General features: G+C 46.2%; 1 protein-coding gene across 1 annotated transcript in view; it reads right to left on the bottom strand.

Annotated features, from left to right (window-relative positions):
• Window positions 1-22262, bottom strand: part of LOC115471964 (calreticulin-like) — a 76616-nt gene that overhangs the window by 40826 nt on the left and 13528 nt on the right. The window contains exons 2-3 of the mRNA XM_030205959.1: window positions 12883-12984; window positions 2791-2994 (exon numbers count right to left, since the gene is read on the bottom strand). Of these exons, the coding sequence (XP_030061819.1) occupies window positions 2791-2994; window positions 12883-12984 (306 nt within the window). The remainder of the gene's footprint in view (window positions 1-2790; window positions 2995-12882; window positions 12985-22262) is intronic.

A 22262-nucleotide genomic window follows, 5' to 3' on the forward strand; every position in this document is an offset into this window, starting at 1 on the left:
AGTTCTATAGAAACCTATGGAACTTAGCCTCCCAAACTGCTTTGAAAATATGCCTCTATGTCATTCAGTTCCAGACTCTGGCCTCTGGATTCTGAACTGCAGTGGAATAATGAGAGTTTGGTCTCTGTGTTCTGGCAAAGCTTGTCATCTCAGATCAAAGATGAGTTGGCCAGTCGAGACCTTTCCACAACTCTGGATGACCTTATTCTTCCCACACACTGAGACTCCGGAGCTCTGCCTGTCTCTTGGGCCCTGCGCATGGAACAGGAAGCATTTCTGAAAATGCTACCATGGAGGATCTGGATATCAGCTTTCTACCTAGGAGCCTAAATTTTGCTTCCCGAACCTCCCTCCCACATTTTCCTATATCATTGGTACTTACATGTACCAAGGCAGCCAAACGAGTGGTCTCTAAATGTGGGCATAGCTTCCAAAAATGGGGCACCCCCTCAGTGGATCTTTTTGCCACTCAGATCAACCACAAGGTCCCTCAGTTCCATTCCAGGTTTCAGGCCCACGACAGACTAGCGTCAGATGCCGTCATTCTACATTGGGGGACAGGCCTTCTGTATATGTGTATCCTCTGATACCTCTAGTGGTGCACCTAAAGGAAATTCCCTGCTTAGTTCTTTATCATAGTATTAGCCCCTGACAAAGGGCATAAAGCTAGCCACACCAATTAATTTTTTTATATATATACTAGTAAAAAAGGCTTGTTTCGTAAACAAATGAAACGGGTGCTAGCAAGGCTATAGAGTGAGAGTGTGTATATGTATGTGTGTCTGTGTGACACAGAGAAAGTGTGTGTGTGTGTCTCTGTGTGAAAGAGTGTGTGCACAGGTAGGGTGAAAATGAAGAGACAGCAGTGAAATTTTACATAGGACAGCTGAACCATTTGAGGCGTGTTTGTGTGTCTGTGTGAGAGAGTGTGTATATGTGTGTGGGTGCGTGTGTGTGTGAGATAGAGACAGTGCAAGTGTGTGTGTGTGCGTCTGTGTGAAAGAGAGTGTGAAAGGGTAGGGTCAAAATGAAGAGACAGCATTATAATTGTACATAGCACATCACAAACATTTGAGGCAGTTATTGCCTTATCTCCCCTGCCGCCCCCTCCATACCCAACGATTCGTTCCTTGTCTTCCATCCCCTCTATGTCCCGTGTGTATGTGTGTGAGAGAGAGAGAGGTGCTAGCAGTCCCTGTGATAGTGGCAGGTCAGCTGCTCATTATAGCCAGTTAAGAGTGAGAGTGTGTGTGTACGTGCTGTTTTTTTTCTTTCCCTCATATGCCCTCCGTGTCCGTTGTTTGTGTGGAGAGGAGATCTATATGGTCCTTTTAGTGTTGCTGTTGACGTTGTGTAGCAACTGTGTGGTACTGGTTTTCATTGTTCCGCGATGTGTCTTATGTCACGTTTCATCGCTTAGTAACGGGTTCGCAATGCGATTGGTTGAGTGTCATCGGTCCGCCCTCGACGTCATGATGTTTTACGTGGGGGGCGGGGCCAACACTCATGGGCGAATTCCTGGTTTCACCACCATGCATTTAGATCGTTGGGACTTGTGGAGGCTTCAGAACGTTGGAGGTGCGTTTTATATAGAGAGATATATGCTGTCAAAGCGAGCATTTTTGGAAAGCCTGGGAGTTGCAGGGGGAACCCATGGGGGAGAGTACACCCAAACAGATGAACAGGCAAGAGAGGTGGGGGATGGGGATCTGCACCCCTCAGGCAAGTTCCCCTAGGACCGAGCCACAGCCTCACACCAGGGCCAGCTTAACCACTGGACTGGGTGAGGCTCTGGACAAGGATGCCAGCAATTAAGGGTGCCAAAATACTCAGCTTCTGGCCTCACCAGGTCTACAGGTTAAACCTTTTCTTCCCAGCCACCCCAGTCCGGTCTCCCCCCTTCTCTTCTGGCACTGATCCCTCACCTCTCTCACTCCCCTGCGAACCTGTAAAATTTGTCAGTCACTGGCAGTGGTGTGACAGGCTGCCTTTGGCCAGCCCCTAGGTTTTGGCTCTGCCATGTCCCACCTACAAGAAATTGCATCAGAGAATGCAGGACATATCAGAGAGAAGACCCAGTGGCTGGCCGAAGGAAGCCTATTGTGTTGCTGCTGCTGCTGCCAGACCCGTTGGGAGGGAGGAAGGGTTTGCTGGAACTATGCGATTGAGGGGGGTGCAGGCAATGAAAGTTGGCTCAGGGCGCCACTATTTCTTGAGCCGGCCCTGCCTCACACAATGGTACTAAGAAGTGTGACAGGGGGCTTCAGAGTCAAGCTCTGAGCTCAACCAGGTACGGTCCTGAGATTGTGACCTGTGGGGACCATGCTGTGGAGAGCTAGACCACGGATAGGAGCACCGTCAGCACAACTATCACCCGCTAAAGGTACAGAAAAGTCCTGGATTGTTCCAGGGAGCACGTTAGCTTATGCTGGTGATGTCACTGGCAGAATTCAGTTTTCTCTACCGCCACCTGCTAGTAGGAAGGGATAACACCCATTGGTTCAGAACAGTGGAGTTAATGTTAGGAAAATGTATTTACAGATCACCTTTTCCTTGTAAATCATATTATGATCACTGTTATCAAGAGGGCCCAGCACCATTACCTCCTGCACCAGATCATTCGCTCCACTAAGGACTAGGTCTAGAATTTATTATTTATGTCGATTTATATACCGTATCTTATTGCAACTGCAAAACAGAACGGTATACATATGATAATGGTACTCAAAATTGCAAAACAGTGTATGGCATTTTACTTTTCAAACACTTCAGATGCTTCAGGTAACTTACCAAACATGATGTAGTATGTGGAATCACCATGCATGTCCTCCTGGTTGAGATCAGATGGAAATAATTTGACATATCCCCCACCACAGTCAATGTTCTGTTGATGCTTTACTGTAAACTGAATGACTAATGTCTGATCCTCATTACAAAAGGGCTCAAATCTTGCTGATAAAGCATAATACCTAGCATCTTGACTAGTCTGAAGACCTGGAAAGGGAAAAACATGAAGGTTATACTTTCAGATACAATGTAATCCAAGAAAGGATTGGAATTGCAATAGTAATTGTAGATCATAGAAAAAGAAGTAGTCAATGACATGCAAGCCTCATGAATGTGTGAAAAAAGGGTCCATGAGCAAATGTAAATGTTCGCAATTGGTCAGGGGGGAAAATCACCTGTGTTTTCTGAAGACTTTGCTCTCACGTTTCTCCTATGAGCAATAGTTTAGTGCAATTCTATGGAACTTCATTTATCCTGATTAAAAAATACCTTGATGTTCTTGTGATGTCAAACACTCAGGGAACTGACTAAACACGGTACTGAACAAACCAGTATGAAGCTAATGATCCATGGCCCTATTTATATACATGGGCTATATCCTTACTGCTCCACTAGTTGCTTAATTATTTCAGCACATTTTTCAGTCAATAAAACAGAATCACTTGTAAATTAAGCAAGTACTAAAATTAGAATAGTGAACTGAATCTCTGGCTTTTCCTCTGTTCAGTGAATTTTGGCTGTCTAGATTCTTCAGAATCTATGTTTTTGGCTTATTCCATGTCTTTCTTTGGTATCTGAACATATATTATTTCTAAATTTTCCATTTTGCAGAGAAAATTTCCAGAGTTTTCTGCAGTAAACAGATATTAATTCACAGAAAAAAAATTACATCTTTGAAAATTAACCCTCCTGTCAAAAGGTCAGAGAAAAGAAGAAGGGCAGTGGCCACGCCAGCAAAGTATGCACTGGGAGTGAAAAATGAACCCCCCCTGCATACTTCAGCAGGGAATTTCTTTGCACCTGTAAACTCTGTGAATACTTATGTACATGCCAGTAGTTGTCAGGCAAGAAATAGTAACATAGTAACATAGTAGATGACGGCAGAAAAAGACCTGCACGGTCCATCCAGTCTGCCCAACAAGATAACTCATATTTGCTGCTTTTTGTATATACCCTACTTTGATTTGTACCTGTGCTCTTGAGGGCACAGACCGTATAAGTCTGCCCTGCACTATCCCCGCCTCCCAACCACCAGCCCCTCCTCCCAACCACCGGCTCTGGCACAGACCGTACAAGTCTGCCCAGCACTATCCCCGCCTCCCAACCACCAGCCCCGCCTCCCGATCTTGGCTAAGCTCCTGAGGATCCATTCCTTCGGCACAGGATCTTCATAGGAAAACTCTACAGAGGTAGGGATCCTTCTCAAGAATGGATGGAGTCATTTTACCTATGAAGGAGAATTGGTATAAGCTCTACAATAAATTATAAAGAGCAGATATGTAGCTCTGAGTTCTTCTCTACATATAAATATGCATTTATAAGAGCTGTATGAATGCAGTGTTACATATTAATTGGCAGTTTAGGGCATTTTTTGGTATTCTGCTATTTCCTGTTATTTATTTTTATCAAAGATATAGCGAAGACACTTACTTGTAGCAGGTATTCTCCGAGGACAGCAAGCTTCTTATTCTCACAAGTGGGTAGACGCAATCCTGCGTCGCCTGAACCGGCAATATTGCCATAGAAAAAAACAGAGCTTTTAGGAGCACGAGCTGCGAGTGCCTTCCTGCCTGCCACGCGAACGCGCCTGCCTCAGTTTCATACAAAAACAAAAAAAACCAATAAAAACATGCAAATAGACCACTCCAAGGGGAGGTGGGCGGGACTGTGAGAATAAGAAGCCTGCTGTCCTCAGAGAATACTTGCTACAGGTATCTTCGCTTTCTCCGAGGACAAGCAGGCTTGCTTATTCTCACAAGCGGGGAAACTCTAGCATCCAGGCTCACCTAAAACAACAAACATTTGTCTATTGGGCCTTGCAAAGGCGAGGACCAGTGCTTTTTTTGTGCCGGTACACAACGGTACGGCGTACCGGCACCTTTTTATTCTCTACTCCACATGCGCAGGTCTCCTTCCCTCCCACTCAGCTCCCCGACCGGCAGCCCGACTCAACTCCGTTCCTCCTCCCCTCCCCCCGGCAGCCCGACTCAGCTCCATTCCCCCCCCCCCCCAAGCGTTTAACCCTTTTACTGTCCATGGCAGTGACGTCAGTAAAGAAGGTGGCACTGCAGGCTCACCTCCAGCTTCTTCTTTCCCTCTTCACACAGTGTCCCGCCTTCGCGGAAACAGGAAATGCATCATTAGAGAAGGCGGGACACTGTGTGGAAAGAAGAAGCTGGAGGCGAGCCTGCAGTGCCTTCTTCTTTACTGACGTCGCTGCCAAGGACAGTAAAAGGGGGGGGGGGGGCAGGAAGGAACGGAGATGAGGGTGGCAATAGGTAAAAAACGGATACAGCGGGATCCTTGGGATCTTCCCGGATTCGATCATAAAACTTTTAAAGGTTCATTTTTTTATGCCAGTCATTTAGATATGGACATTTTAAATATATCCTCCCAAAATTTTTTTGTTTTCTCTGTTGATGGTATTTAATGCTGGAGATTACTGATTATTCTCCCGGACCCTCCTATTCGCGCACAATCTCGTCCACCTTAAAAAGGGCGAGCCTCCGTGCTGCCATAAATTTGACTGGTTCCTCTCCACAGGAAGGAAACGTCACGTCACAGGGGGCGTGACAGCAGGATCTGTTTTCTCGGAGCTTGAATAAAACAGGACACAGGTTGTTCCTATGTAGACACCTAAAGCCAGTAGGCGGAGCTTGCCTGCAATAGACTGAGCATGCCCCCGTTTTAGTTCACCAAAACAATAGCAATTGACAACACTAGCAAAAGATTATTAGAAATAACTGACTGGTTATGCGTGGTCCATCTGCATAAACCTAATCCAGTTGGATACAGATGGCCAAATTTCATTGAGATCCTGTTTCCTGATTGGTTCAACTTAACTTAACTTTACTTTATTTTTTGTCTATTAGATTGTAAGCTCTTTGAGCAGGGACTGTCTTTCTTCTATGTTTGTGCAGCGCTGCGTACGCCTTGTAGCGCTATAGAAATGCTAAATAGTAGTAGTAGTAGTAACTGTTGTTGGAATCTGCCTTGGGAAGCCTGAGGGCTGTTGGGGAGCTGAGGGAGGGCAGGGAGAATCGCTGGACATGGAGGGGAGGGGGCGAGAACAGATTGCTGGGCATGGAGAAAAGGGGAGGGCAGGGGGAGAGAAGAGATCGCTGGAGAGGAGGGGAGGGCAGGGGGAGAGAACAGATCGCTGGACATGGAGAGAAGGGGAGGGCAGGGGGAGAGAAGAGATTGCTGGAGAGGAGGGGAGGGCAGGGGAGAGAGGAGAATTGCTGGCCATGGATGGATGGAGGGGAAGGCAGGGGAGAGAGGAGAATTGCTGGACATGGATGGATGGAGGGGAGGGCAGGGGAGAGAAAAGAATTGGTGGACATGGATGGATGGATGGAGGGGAGGGAATTCAGGATGGAGATGCACATGGATGGAGGAGATTGAAGTGAGGAGAAATGCTGGACATGGATGGAGTGGAGGGCAGGAAAGAGAGGAGAAATGTTGGACAAGGATGGAGGGAAGGAAAGACAAAGGAAGGAGATGCACACGGATGAAGTGGAAGGGAGAGAGGAGAAATGATGGTCATGGATGGAGGGGAGGGAAGACAGAGGAAGTAGATGCACATGGATGGAGGGGAGGGAAGTGAGGAGAAATGCTGGATATGGATGGAGGGGAAATTGCTGAATTTAAGGGCTGGATTGGAACACTTTGAGGGCAGATGTTGAAACTGGAGAAAGGACAGGGACAGGGCTACAGATGGTAGACACGACGCATAAGGACACAGAAGGATGGTGGACATGGTGAGAGAAAAAATATCAAATGGAAAGAAGACACTGCATAAAACAGAAGTCACTGGGACCAAAGCTAATAGAAAAACTAAATGCTCAGACAGCAAAGGTAGAAAACATTTATTTATTTATTTATTTATTGGAATATGTCAGCTTTTGGAAATGTGCATCTGTGATATTTTGCATGCAAGTTTCAATTTTTCTAGTATTGCTGAATGCTGAGTCTGACTTCTTGAGGTAACTTTCCAGTTCAGTATTTTGCCTTCATATCTGTTGTGTCATGTGTTTTTCATGCGTGATCAGGATGCAGTATTCTGCTAGCGTGTAGTATTTGCAGCCCTTTTTTTTGTTTTTGTTTCACTAGGTTGTGTACTGGTGTTTTAGAGCCCGGTGTAATTATAGTGCTGCCTTTCCACGCATAAGGTTGTAGCTGATTTTTTTGTCTACATTTTTATTAGTTTATAATCAGTCTTCAGGGTTCTTGTTTTGGGCCTAGGGACTTGTGTACTATTTTCAATGCTACATTTTTATATGCTCCATGGCTAGTAAAATGGATGTGGCTAATGTGGGGGTGTGGCTACTAGGGGGGGCAGAGCCATAGATAGTGACCCCGCCCTTAAGGTTGGCACGGTATGAGTACCGGCACCTTATTTCCTACAAAAAAAGCACTGGTGAGGACTTAACACAGATTAACCGGAAACTATATACAAACTAGATGAGAGTGCAGCCTGGGACAGAATAAAACGGGCCTAGGAGGGTGGAGTTGGATTATAGATCCCAAACAGATTCTGCAACACTGACTGCCCAAACCGACAGTCGCATCGGGCATCCTGCTCAAGGCAGTAGTGAGATGTGAATGTGTGGACTGAAGACCACATCGCAGCCTTGTAAATCTCTTCAATGGAGGCTGGCTTCAAGTGGGCTACCGACGCAGCCATGGCTCTGACATTATGAACTGTGACATGACCCTCCAAAGTCAGCCCAACTGGGCATAAGCGAAGGAAATGCAATCTGCTAGCCAATTAGATATAGTTTGTTTCCCGATGGCGACCCCCATCCTGTTGGGATCAAAAGAAACAAAAAGCTGGGTGGACTGTCTGAAGGGATTTGTCCACCCATGTAAAAGGCCACGATTCTCTTGAAGTCCAAGGTGTGCAAGCTGCTTTCGTCAGGATGGTCACGAGGTTGGGGAAAGAATGTTGGCAAGACAATTGACTGGTTCAGATGGAACTCTGACACCACCTTCAGCAGGAACTTAGGACTACTCTGTTGTGATGAAACTTAGTATAAGATGCTTCCACTACTAAGGCCTGAAGCTCACTGACCCTACGAGATGAAGTAACAGCTACCAAGAAAACCACCTTCCAGGTCAAGTACTTCAGATGGCAGGAATTCAGTGGCTCAAAAGGAGCTTTCATTAGCTGGGTGAGAACGAAGTTGAGATCCCATGACACTGGTGGAGGTTTGACAGGGGGCTTTGACAAAAGCAAACTTCTCATGAAGCGAACAACTGCAGGCTGTCCAGAGCTAGGATTACCTTCTACACGTTGATGATAAGCACTAATTGCACTAAGGTGAACTCTTACGGAGTTGGTCTTGAGACCAGAATCTGATTAGTAAAGAAAGTATTTAAGCACGGTCTGTGTAGGACAAGAAAGGGGATCTATGGCCTTGCTGTCACACCAGACGGCAAACCTCCTCCATTTAAAACAATAACACCTCTTAGTGGAATCTTTCCTGGAAGCCAGCAAGACTCAGGAGACACCCTCCGAAAGACCCAAGGAAGCAAATTCTAGGCTCTCAACATCCAGGCCGTGAGAGCCAGAGACTTGAGGTTGGGATGTAGAAGGGAGCCCTTGTTCTGTGTGATGAGGGTTGGAAAAAACTCCAATCTCCACGGTTCTTCGGAGGACAATTCAAGAAGAAGAAGAAACCGTATCTGCCACGGAGCAATCAGAATCATGGTTCAGCAGTCTTGCTTGAGTTTCAACAAAGTCCTCCCACTAGAGGTATCAGAGGATACACATTCAGAAGGCCTGTTCCCCAATGTAGAAGGAAGGCATCTGACACAAGTATGTCGTGGACCTGAAACCTGGAATAGAACTGAGGGACCTTGTGGTTGATCTGAGTGGCAAAAAGATTCACAGAGGGGGTGCCCCACGCCCGGAAGATCTTGAGGGCTATGCTCATATTTAGAGACCACTTGTGGCATTGCACTATCCTGCTCAGCCTGTCAGCCAGGTCGTTGTTTACGCCTGCCAGATAAGTGGCTTTAGAGTGTTTCAGATCGCTCAGAGCTTCAGGAAATTGATCTGAAGATTTGTTTCAAGCTCCCCATCCTAGGAGAGATGTATCCGTCATCAGCACTTTTTGCGGCTGAGGAATTTGGAATGGGAGTCCCAAGGTCAAATTGGACCGACTTATCCACCATTAACATCCTCTACATTCCCCATTGCTTGATACCACTGAGAAGCCAGGTTCTATTGAGCCAATCTCATGTGCAGGCGTGCCATGGGCGTAAAGTACACTGTGGAAGCCATGTGGCCCAACAATCTCAATGTCTGCCGAGCTGTGACCTAAACCTTGGACACTAGGGAAACAAGATTGTCTGTATGTGTCTCCGGGAAGTAGGATCGAACAGTCTTCGTGTTGAGCAGGGCTCCTATGAACGCCAATTGCTGAACAGGATGGAGATGGGACTTGGGGTAGTTTATAACAAACTCTAGTAGTTCCAGCACTCAAACAGTCATCTGCATGGACTCCCGAGCACCATCCTCCGAGATGCTCTTCACCAATCGTCGAGGTAAGAGAACACATGAACTCCCAGTCTGTGTAGCGATGCTGCGACAACTGCTAGACACTTGGTAAAGACCATGTGAGCCGACAAGAGGCCAAAAGGCAACACGCAATACTGAAAATGATGTGTTCCCAGCCAAAACCGAAGATACTTCTGGTGGGCTGGAAGTATCAGGATGTGTATATGCATCCTTCAAGTCCAGAGAGCACAGTCAATTGTTGTCCTGAATCATGGGAAGAAGGGTGCCTAGGGAAACCATCCTGAACTTTTCGCGAACTAGGAATTTGTTCAGGGCCTTTAGGTCTAGGATGGGGTGCATCTCTCCTGTCTTTTTCTGCACAAGGAAGTACCTGAAATAGAGTCCATGCCCTTCTTCCCCTGGTGGAATGGGTTTGACTGCATGGGCCTTCAGAAGGGCGGAGAGTACGTCTAGTAGTGCTTTAGAAATGATAAGTAGTAGTAGAGTTCCTCTACAAGTACCTGCTTGTGCTGAGAGCTGAAAGAATGGGCTCTTGGTGGACAATTTGGAAGTTTGGAAACCAAGCTGAAGGTGTAGCCAAGTTGGACTTTTTGAAGAACCCACCGGTCAGAGGTTATGAGATGCTACCTTTGGTGAAAAAACTTTAACCTCTCCACGAACGGCAAGTCATCCAGGATGGACAATTTGATTGTGGCTATGCTCTGCTGGAGCCAGTCAAAAGCTCATCCCTTGCTTTAGCTAGGAAGAAGCAGGGACCTTAGGCGAACACTGTTGACGAGAATGAGCACGTTGGGGCTGAGCCTGAGCACGCTGGCAAGCTGCAGGAGTGTACCTACACCTAGAATAGTAATAGGGAGCACTCCACGGCTTACCAAAATACCCCCTGGATGAGGAGGCAGATGCAGAAGACATCCGGCAGGAGAGAGATGGTATCTTTATGCTTCTTGATTTGGTCAGTGACCTCCTCAACCTTCTCTTTAAAAAGGTTATCCCCCTGGCAAGAGGCATCCGCCAACCTCTGCTGAACAGAATGTTCCAGGTCAGAAACACACAGCCATGAGTGTCTGTGCATTGCTATACCTTAACCAGATATCCTGGATGCCACGTCAAAAGTGTCGTAAGTACCCCTGGCCAAGAACTTGCGACATGCCTCCTGCTGCTTGACCAACTGACGAAATGGCTTGGCCTGCTCCGGAGGGAGTGCATCAACCAAGTCTGACAGCTGCCTCACCAAGTTCCGCAAATACACGCTCGTGAAGAGCTGGTATGACTGGATATGGGTGATGAGCATAGAGGCCTGATACATCTTTTTCCCAAAAGAGTTCAGGGTTCTAGCTTCTCTGCTTGGGGGAGCCTAGGCATAGGCCCTAGTACTCCTGAGGACTAGGGACGCCTGGCTCTCTCGAGCGGTGTCCACCACCAGGGAATCATGAGGTAACTGGGACCTCATAAACCCAGGTTCACCATGGATCCTATACTGGGTGTCAATTTTCTTTGGGACCACAGGGACAAACAGAGGGGATGCCCAGTTTCATACGAGGACTGCCTTCAGTACCTCGTGGAGAGGAGCCATCACTGCCTCCTTAGGAGGGAAGGTGTAGTTCAGGACCCCGAGTATCTTGGCCCTGGGCTCATCTTCCACTTCTACAGGGAATGGAATGGCATCAGCATTTTCCCATACAAAAGAGGTGAAAGACAGGCTCTCAGGTGGAGACAGACTCCTCTCAAGTGGAAGGGAAGGCTCAGAAGGAATCCCATAGGACTCGTCAGAGGAAAAGTACCTGGGATCCTCTTCTGATTCCCATGAGCGCGCCTCTTCGGTGTCGGATAGCACTTCCCTGAGGGATGTCCAAGACTGGGCCCGCCTCGATACCGAGGACACATGTCCTCGAGAGCAGCGTCGAGAAACTTGCTCCTGTCTCAACTCCGGTGAAGCTTCCTCCACCGACGTCGAAGGGGTGCCACAAGTGGCGCCCGCATCAGGGGCCGCAACACAGGCTGAGGGCCAGGTGGTGCCGCAGCAGGAGGTATGGTAGGCGCAAGCACCCCCAATACTGATGCACATCGCTGCATAAGGCCAAACAGAAGCTAAGGTAGAAAGACCTGGATGCGCTCACCAAGGGCCACCATCGGGAAAGACTGTGGCATCGGCTGAGGCGCAGGCTGCAGAATTGCTGGGGCCATTGCAGGAGCAGGATCTCGGCTGCTTGGAGATACATGCATCGGCACCTCCTGGATAGAGAGGGAGCAGTCCTCCTGGCATCGACGCTTCTCAGATACCAAATCCCTCAATGCCCCGGAGCTCCCGGCACCATGTATCGAGGGAGATCGGTGACGATGCTTCTTGGCCTTTGCCCGATGCAGGGGCATAGCCAGACTTCGAGGTGGGAGGGGGCCAGAGCCCAAAGTGAGGGGGCACATTTTGGTCCCCCTCTCTGCCACCCCCCCACTGCCGGTGCTGCTACACATACCTTGGCTGGCGGGGATCCCCAACCCCCGCCAGCTGAAGCACCGCTACTGTTGCCGCCGCACATGCCTTGGCTGGCAGGGGTCCCCAACCCCCGTCAGCTAAAGCTTGTTTTCCAGCGCTGGTCTCCGGTGCCACCACATTTCCTGCCCTGCTCTCTCTTCCCCTTATGTCATGTCCGGTATGCTCGTTTTAATGAAACTGAGCATGCACGATGTGAGGGGAAGAGAGAGCAGGGCAGGAAATGTGGCGACGCCAGAGACCAGCGCTGGAAAAAATGCTTCAGCTGGTGGGGGTGGGGACTCCTGCCAGCCAAACCAGGGGCACAGATCCAGTTTTGGGGGGCCCAGGCCCCATGGCTACGCCACTGGCCTAATGCAAATCACCCATACTCCTCGGTGCCAACGAGGACAACATCGAATCCTCCTGTTGCCTCGGGGTCGGGTCTGACGATAGTCCCGGGGGGCCTTCATAGCAGAAGGCCTCGAGACAGGTGGAGACCCACTCGACGCTTCACTGCTCCCAGTGTCACGGGGTCTCAAAGCAGCCATCCCTACCTGGACTTCCGATGTCGGTGCAACGCTGGACATCGATGCCGACACCTCCGACCTCGATGCTGATGTCGATGTCGGCTCCAAAAATCTTTGCGTGTTGAGCCTCTCAAGAAAGAAGGCCTTATCCAATGAAAAATTTCTCTACAAACAAAAGTGGGAGGGAGCTATTTGTGACCAAGAGTCCTAGAAAACAGATTTCAGATCTTTTGGTTCTTTTTCTCCTGAGAAATTTTTAAAAAGCTCAGATTAACCTGACCAGGGAAAAGAGATAGCACTAAAAGATGTTGAATGCTGATCTTCAAGGAACTGAAGGCACATCAGTACTTTACCTTTGTCTTTCTCTTCATCTCCATAAAAGTTTCCTGCACTTAGCTGAAATTTACCAAAATCAGATTTGTGCTTTGATTCAATCCACCGTTTCTGCCATTCATCTGTGGAAAAAAGAATACCAAATATATTAACTTTTCAAGTGCCTGATTTTTCATAAAAGTTCCACAGAAGGGAAATGTTATAGGAATACTGAACTGACACCAATATAGGATTTTTTGTTTTGAAATCTTATCTCATTTTACATTCATAACCCAGCCTGCTGAGGAGAAGGAAATCATGTCCCAATGAAGCCCAATGAAGGAAAAGGCACTGCTGTCCTACCCTGCAATGTCTGTTTCACCATTTTATCATATGGTCCCAAACTATCTTATTTTTTTTTTTAAGTTTGTATTTATTGGCATTTAATAATTTAACAAGCATTCACTTGGTATTATAGAATAAGGGGAGAATATTCAGCCCACAGTAATGAGTGGCTTGCAAGTCACTTCCAGCTGCAGGTTAAGCTTACTCGGGATCTTCAGTGAAGGGGCATGCACAGCTTCCAGCATTGAATATCCAGGTATGTCAATTGACCTGGAAATTAATTGGGCATCGACCTATAATTGACCAGTGCCTGGTTAATTCGCTGCATAAAATGTTAGGGCAGCTATTTTGCTGTTCTAACTTTATGAGGTTACTTAGCAGGTTAGTAGCCTGAATATTGTTGCTAGCTGGCTAAGATGATGCTCTGCCCACACTCTGCCTCGACCCCTCCTAACCTGGCTAATTAGTGGATGGCTGGTTAGTGGGAATATTTAGCAGCATTAACTGGTTACATGCCGCTGAATATCCAGGACTGGTAAGTTCAGCAGGGTTTAACCTGGAAGGAGCCTCTCCTCTCCTGCCCAATTAAACCCTTTTGAATATCAACACCCAGTGCTTTTTTTGTAGACAAAAAGGTGGCGGTACTCATTATGGGCGGGGTCACCACATATGACTCCACCCCTATTATAGCCACACCCACATTAGCCACATCCCTTATACCAGCCATGGCGCATATAAACAGACATCATTGAAAATATACTAGTATAGGAGAAAAAAATAACGTGATTTTTTTCTTTATAAATAATTTCTGTAAGTGGTTACAGCTCCAGTATACCCAGTGCAAAATAAGACAGCAGTTGTAAATTCTCAAATTGTACATATTCCAAACATTAAAATGAAAATAAAATTATTTTTTTCTACCATTGTTGTCTGGTGACTTTGTTTTTCTATCCATATTGGTCCCAGTCTCTGATTCTGCTGCTCTCTATCTGTTCTCTTAACTCCATTTCCAGGGCTTCCTTTCCATATATTTCTTTACTTTCCTCCTTTCTTCTTCATTTCTTGCCTACATCCAAAAGTAAAAGCTGGGTCCTCCTCCTCCGTGGAATTGACTGGAGGAGGTATAACATGGATCCAGCTTTTGCCTATTTTCTCCATCCATGTGCAGTTTTTCTCCTCTCTTCCCTTTCCCTCATCTCCATCCATGTGCATCTTCTTCATTTTTCTTTCCTCCCCTCCATCCATGTCCAGCACTTCTCCTCTCTCCTCCCCTCCATCCATGTCCAGCATTTCTCCTCTCTCTTCCCTCCCCTGTATCCATATAAAGCAATAATTCTCTCTCCCCTCTCCTCCATCCAAGTCCAGCATTTCTCCTCTCTCCCCGCCAACTCCTCCATCCATCCATGTCCAGCAATTCTCCTCTATCTCTTGCTCTCCTCTCCATCCATTTCCAGCATTTCTCCTCTCTTCCCTCCCCTCCCTCCATGTGCATCTCCTTCCTGTCTTCCCTCCCCTCCATCCATGTCCAGCATGTCTCCTCTCTCCCCTGCCCTCCCCTCCCATGTCCAGCGATTCTCCTCTCTCCCCTTCCCTCCCCTCTCATCCATGTCCAACGAATCTCTCTTCGCTGACCTCCCCTCCCATCCATGGCCAGTATGTCTCCTCTCTCCCCTGCCCTCCCCTCTCATCCATGTGCAGCGATTCTCCTCTCCCCTGCCCTCCCCTCCCATCCATGTCCAGCGATTCTCCTCTCTCTCCTGCCCTCCCCTCCCATCCATGTCCAGCGATTCTCCTCTCTCCCCTGCCCTCCCATCCATGTCCAGCAATTCTCTCTTCCCTACCCTCCCCTCCCATCCATGTCCAGCATCTCCTCTCTCCCCTGCCCCCCCTCATCCATGTCCAGCGGTTCTCCTCTGCCCCTGCCCTCCCATGCCATCCATGTCCAGCAAATCTCTCTCCCCTGACCTCCCCTCTCATCCATGTCCAGCGATTCTCCTCTGTCTCCTGTCCTCCCCTGCCATTCATGTCCAGCGATTCTCCTCTCCCCTGCCCTCTCCTCCCATCCATGTCCAGCAATTCTCTCTTCCCTGCCCTCCCCTCCTATCCATGTCCAGCAATTCTCTCTTCCCTGCCTTCCCTCAAATCCATGTCCAGCAATTCTCCTTTCTCCCCTCCATGTCCAGCAATTCTCCTCTCTCCCCTGCCCTCTGTCCCCTCCATGTCCAGCGATTCGTTCAAACCCCAGCCCCCCCCCCCCGCCCTCTCTCAGGTCCCCGACTTTCCTTGAAATCTTTAATTTACCCGAAGTCATGGCGAACCGGCAGTAAAAAGAGCTGGCAGGCAGGCTTGCCTCCTCATCGCTTCCCTTCCCTCTCAGTGCATCCTGCCCTCGCGGAAAGGAAATTACATCAGAGGAAGGCGGGACGCGCTGAGAGGGAAGGGAAGCGACGAGGAGGAAAGCCTGTCTGCCAGCTGTTTTTACTGCCGGTTCACCGTGACTTTGGGTAAATTAAAGATTTCAAGGAAAGTCGGGGAGCTGAGGGAGGGAGGGTGGGGGGGAGGGGGGAGCACGGGTGCACGAACGGAAGGGAGCGGGCAGGTGAGCTGGACCTCACAAAAAAGGTGCCGGTACACCGTACCGGCACTTACCGGCACAAAAAAAGCAATGTTGACACCTAAATGTATAACATCTAGTGGTCCTTTTACTAAAGTTCAGCACACCATGGTAAAAGCAATTAGTTAGCAGGGTTTAAAAAATGTTTGGATAACCTCCTAAAAGAAAAGTCCATAAGCCATTATTAAGATGGACGTGGGGAAAATCTACACTGCATATTTCTAGGATAAGCAGCATAACATTTATTGTACTGTTTTGGGATCTTGCCAGATACTTGTAACCTGGATTGGCCACTGTTGGAAACAGGATGCTGGGCTTGATGGATCTTTGGTCTGTCCCAGCTTATGTTCTTAGGTATAAAATGGGCTTCTTAGCATTTAGACCATGCAGGGCCCCCTAGGCAAGTAACAACTGCTCGTTCTCCTAAACAGGCAACAACCTTAATCTGTCCCACCCTCCAAGACATGAAACCCATCAATGTTTGGAGTCTAAGAAATTAAACAAATGGACAGTCTCAGGAAACACATATTTCACTCAGAGCTGTCTTATAACTGTACCAGCGTCAACATGGTTTCTTATACATAAGTGTATAGAATTTCCCTCCCCCCACCCACATCCCACCTTTAGAAAGATTGCAGGTTAAACTTTTATAATGTGCTCATAGAAGAACAGCTAAGAAAATAAAAAGATCTTGCACTAACTTCAAAGAAAACGAAGAAATAAAAGCATCACAGTACTAGGAATTGATTGCTATTGAGGATTTTTCTTGGAATGTTTTCTTCAGCTATTCCAGTTATTCCATTTCTTACAAGAGTAATCACGCACAGTGACAGTGGTGAAGATTTGGAAAAATACTCACAATTTCAGAATCTCAGGACTGGTGAATAGATCAATGCACCTATCATCTTATGTGCCACCATAAAATAAGTGAAAGAGTAAACAGGTGGAGAGTAATTTTAAAAGAAGTGCCTTTGTCCAAGTAACAAAAAGATGCTCTTTTATATAAAGACAAAACCAAAAACACATTCTTACACTATGCAAGCACAGATAAAATATGTAATATTGTTGTAGAAAAATCATTGCAAAAGCTTCCAAGTTCACTTTTGCAAAGTTAGGGTATGTATAAATAGCGCGGGTTATACATTTAAAAAATAAATCCCCTTGCTCTTTACTTAACATCAGCTTTCCTCAACTAATCCATGATGATTTCCATTGTCTTATAACTTTCAACACAACTGCCTATCATTTTTAAACTATCCAGTCGAGTAACATCTGCAACTTATAAAAGATTTTGGGCAATATAACCATCTCCAACAGAGCACCTCATCTCATCAAGGAAAACATAGTAACATAGTAAGTGATGGTAGATAAAGAACTGAAAGGTCCTTCCAGTCTGCCCAACAGTCACAATCATTATCATTTCAAGATTTAAATCAACAATGAACATGATATTATATACTTGATCATGGTCTTTCTTTGGTGTTTCTGGGACATAGACCATAGAAGTCTGTCTGGCTCTGTCTTTATGTTTCAACTAGTGGAGTTGTCGTCAAAGCCCACTCCAGCCTATCCAAATCCATCTTGTCATTTGCAGGAAAAAGACTGTAAAAGTCTGCTCGGCACTGTCCTCACATTCCAATCCACTGGAATTTCCGTCGAATCTCTCTCCAGACCATCCTAAACTGGATCGCCATATGCGGGACTCAGAATGTATAAGGCAGCTCAGCACTGGCTGAGGCTGAAGTTGATGCAGCCAGAGTCACCATCTAAGCACCACTTGACATGCAAACACATATGCAACCCTTTAAGTTTTGTTTTTTTATATCATTCATTTTTTAATTAGAGATCCTCTGTGTTCATCCCACGCCTTTTTGAATTCCGCCACAGTTTTTGTTTCCACCACCTCCCCTCCCTTGGGAGGTCATTCCATGCATCCACCACCCTCTCCGTGAAAAATAATTTTCTGACATTACTTCTAAGTCTAACACTCCACAACCTCAACTCTCTCATGTCCTCTAGTTTTACCACTTTCCCTTCTCTGGAGAATATTTGTTTCTATATTAATACCTTTCAAGTATTTAAACATCTGTATCATATCTCCCATGTCCCTCTTCTCCTCTAGGGTACACATATTCAGGTCTTCCAGTCTCTTCTCATATGTCCTTTGGCACAAGCCCCATATCATTCTTGTCACATTCCTCTGGACCTCTTCAAGTCTTCTTACATCTTTAGCAAGATACGGCCTCCAAAACTGAACACAATACTCCAGGTGGGGCCTCGCCAACGACTTGTACAGGGGTATCAACAGCTCCTTTCTTATTTATTTATTTATTTATTATATTTGTATCCCGCACTTTCCCACTAAAAGCAGGCTCAATGCGGCTTACATAGTAATAGGTAACACAGAATTTTGTTATGTAAAGTAGGAAATTAAGTATAAGATAATAATAGGATGGATGGGTAGTAATAGGATGGATAGGTAAGTAGAGACAGGTGATAGAGAGAGGAAGGTAAGGTGGGAGATAGATGTCCCACTGCCCATTTTAAAAGGAAATTTCCCAGACAAGTCTCCCATAGTCCTGCCCCAGAGGTAGTGCTTCAGATTTACTTAGATCAGAGGTTCTCAAACCACTCATCAGGACACACCTTTCAAGAAACCCACATCCATGAGGTAGACTTGCATATAATAGAGGTAGTACAAACAAATTTATCTCATCAATATTATCAATAGAAATCAAACAAAATAAAACATGGAAAAGAAAATAAGATGAAAATAAGATGATACCTTTTTTATTGGACATAACTTAATACATTTCTTGATTAGCTTTCGAAGGTTGCCCTTCTTCGTCGAAAGCTAATCAAGAAACGTATTAAGTTATGTCCAATAAAAAAGGTATCACCTTATTTTCTTTTCCATGTTTTATTTTGTTTGATTTCTATTGATAACCGTTAAGAGTGGACTAACACAGCTATCACATCTCTCTCATCAATATTGAAATGCCAACAATTCCAGTAAGAGCATTGAGCACTAAGTCGGTGTTTCTCTCAATAACTAAAAAATCAGGGTGAGAACGGCACCACACTTAACAATGTAAAGATGCACTCTTAACAAATCACAAAGCTGGTTGGGTACCTCTTCCCAATTCCTTATATAGTCAGGGTGAGATAAAAGATAAATAAATATACTTTCTTACGCAGCTGCAGAACCCTAAACCTTAAAAAACAGTCACATAATATTCTACTTCATGAAACTTAAACATTTAATCCTCTTATTTGCCTTTTCTTGTACATGTGGACAACTTTCCCAGAAGGTAGTGAATATGCAAATTATCTAGCTATTCTATGACTGAAACAAGTATGCATGCAAATTAGATTCAGCTTTCTGTAAGTCAGCTCACCTCAGCAATCACTTTTTTCCTAGAGTTGTTGAGCTTAACAATGATTTTATCTTCACAACTCTCTTGCTTTCACCAAAAGAACTTAGATAAAAGCATGGGGCTCTCTTTTCCAAGAAACCTTTTAAAGCAAGGCTGATTCCTTCTGTCACACAGCCTTGAGCTCAGCCTTTAACAGCCACCACACTCTGGATTATACAAAATATGTAATATCCACAGACATTCTCCAGTACCATCCTCCACCCCTGGCTATTATTAATTAAAACTAAAAGAAAAATGCCAGCCAATTCATCCTACCAGCTTTTTGCTTCCAGCTCAGTCTTTGAGTTAGAGAATGACACAGGGACGAAGTTTGTCCCTGTCTCCGTGGGCCCTGTCCCCATCCCCGCAGGCTCTGTCTCTGTCTCCACCCCATCCTCGCAGGCTCTGTCCCTGGTCTTGCTCCATCCCTGCAGGCTCTGTCCTCATCTGCAGAAGCCTTGAATACTTATGATGTTATATTTAAATATTTTTATTAAAGTATAAAGAGAAACAATATCCTGTGCAACTATTGTTTATAAATCACAAACAGAAAACAATAATAACAACAAACTATAATAACCACCCTCTACCTTTCCAACCCCAACAATAGCTAACTTCTACTACTACAAGGAACCCTAATATATCCTGTTAAAATATCCATGGGTACAAAATACAACCTGCTGTGGATGCCCTAGCAAGGGAGAAATATGCCCTACAAAGCACTTTTATGATTTTTTTAAATCTGTGGATGAATAAGAAGTCATCAACAATCTCAAGATTCAGTCTAGCTCTCCAGTGTTCCACAGTCCTTCCCGCAACAGAAAATGTCTTCTCAGAAGATGTGCTGGTAGCAGGAATGCACAGGATCCCCTGTGCAAATTTTGTCACTTGTGGCCAGCACTTTTGCTTGTTTTTCCAAAAAATCAAAATATTGTCATCTACATCACTCAAACATAAAAAAAACTGTCCAATTCATTAACAGCCTTCAAAGTAGAGAATGACATGATGAAAAAGTCTGTCCCCATCTCCATGGGCTTTGTCCCTGACTCCCCGTCCCCATGGGCTTTGCCCCGTTCCTGCTCTGTCTTTGCAGGCTCTGTCCCCGCCCCATCCCCGCAGACTGCCATTTTATTTTTGTGGAAAGGAGATCCCAAACCTGTCATTCCCATAAGCATTTCTGGATCTACAATTACATCGCAATCCACCATTAAGATCTTGGGTGTCCTTCTGGATCAACACCTGACCTTCAGGCCACAGATCTCCACACTTATTCAATCTTTGTTCTTTAAACTACGCATGCTCTATTCCATTACACACTTTTTTCACAAGAGGCACTAGAATACTAACACATGTATTTGTCATTAGCAAGTTAGATGCAATGCACTTCTACCTGACACCTCAGCTAGTAAAGAACATGGTGGTCAAGATTATTACCAATTCTCTCAAATATGATCATGTTACCCCACTTCTACAACAGGAGCACTAGTTGCCAGTCACTCACCTACAAAATTTTAGTCTTTACCCATATGATTCATAACTCTGAACAGCCACTCTATCTCTCCCGGCTCCTGACTCCCTATATTCCTGCCCACAGTCTTCGATCATTGCTGTCACGTATGTGAATATTTCCTTGTTTGTGCTCACCTCGCCCTCTGGTGGCCAGAACCGGTGGCTGCTATGGACTGTCACCCGTTCCAGACTTCAGCTCAGTCCGGTCCAGATCTTCCGGGCTGCCAGACTTGCTTTTCTTGTTTGTGCCTGATCAGCACCCGTAGCTGCCTTGTGATTCCTGCAGGCTTCAGCAGCTGATGGGCTTTATTAATCACCTGGAAACTTCTATGCTTGCCTTTGCATCGTCTAAGGTCCCTGGTTTGTTGGTGCTTTGTTGCACTTCTGCCTAGTCTGGTTTCTTGTATAGTTCCTTGTCTGATTCTAGTTAGTCTGTGTGTAGTTTAGCTCAGGTTTATTGCTTATTTCTTAGTCTTGTTTCTGGTTTGTATTCTTGGTCTAGTTTCTGTTTGTCTGTGTCTCTTGCTTAGTGTCTGCTCTGCAGCTTTCAGTCCTGTCTCTTTTCTGTCAGTGTTTGTACCCTGTTTCAGTGGCTGCTTGGCAGCTTTCAGTTCCTGTCCTTTAGCTTGTCCATTTCCTGCTTTGTGTAGTTTTGTCTGTCTGTGACTCCTAGCCCAGTTTCCTGCCTTGCTGCCCATGTATATTCCTTTCTCCTCTGACCCTCAGTCTCTGTTCAGCCTAGTTGGCAGGGCCGTGCCAACGCGGTAAGCGAGGTAAGCGTGGCAGGGGGGCGCCGTCCTCTGGGTGGCGCCCCGCCGCGCCATGCTTGCCTCGCCCTCCCGCTCCCAAGTCCCAACTGCCCGCCCTCTTCTCCCCCCAACAAAATCTCTTTTAAATTTACCTCTGTCTGGCTGGCAGGGCAGCGAAGGCGCAGCGTCAGTGAAGGAGGCGGCGCTCCCGACGTCTCTACTAGTCTTCCCTTCGCTCAATGTCCCGCCTTCTTCTGACGTCAAGGAAATGACTCCTATCTGTACCCTTCTCCACCACCGCTAACTCCAGACTCCGCCCCTTCTGCCTCACATCACCATATGCCTGGAACAGCCTTCCCGAGCCCATACGTCATGCGCCCTCCCTGCCCATCTTCAAGTCCTTACTCAAAGCCCATCTCTTCTCCCTTGCTTTTGGCGCATAACCACCTTCCCCACTCATGATACCTACACTGACTACATAGTTTGTAACCTTTAGATTGTAAGCTCTTTTGAGCAGGGACAGCTCTTCCCCATGTTAAACTTGTACAGCGCTGCGTAACCCTGGCAGCGCTATAGAAATACTAAGTAGTAGTAGTAGTAGTAGTTTTCCTTAATTTTAGGTCTGAATCTTTTTATTAAACAAGAAAAACACAACGGTCTGGCTTGACACTGCCAGATATATCACAAAACTGAAGCATAAAACCAGCTGGCCTCATTCGTATATGACAGAAATTTTTTTGTTTTTATACCCCCCCCCCAATCCTACCCCCTCCAGAATCCCCCCCAAC

The sequence above is a fragment of the Microcaecilia unicolor genome, chromosome 6, assembly GCF_901765095.1.
Source record: "Microcaecilia unicolor chromosome 6, aMicUni1.1, whole genome shotgun sequence".
NCBI lineage: Eukaryota > Metazoa > Chordata > Amphibia > Gymnophiona > Siphonopidae > Microcaecilia > Microcaecilia unicolor.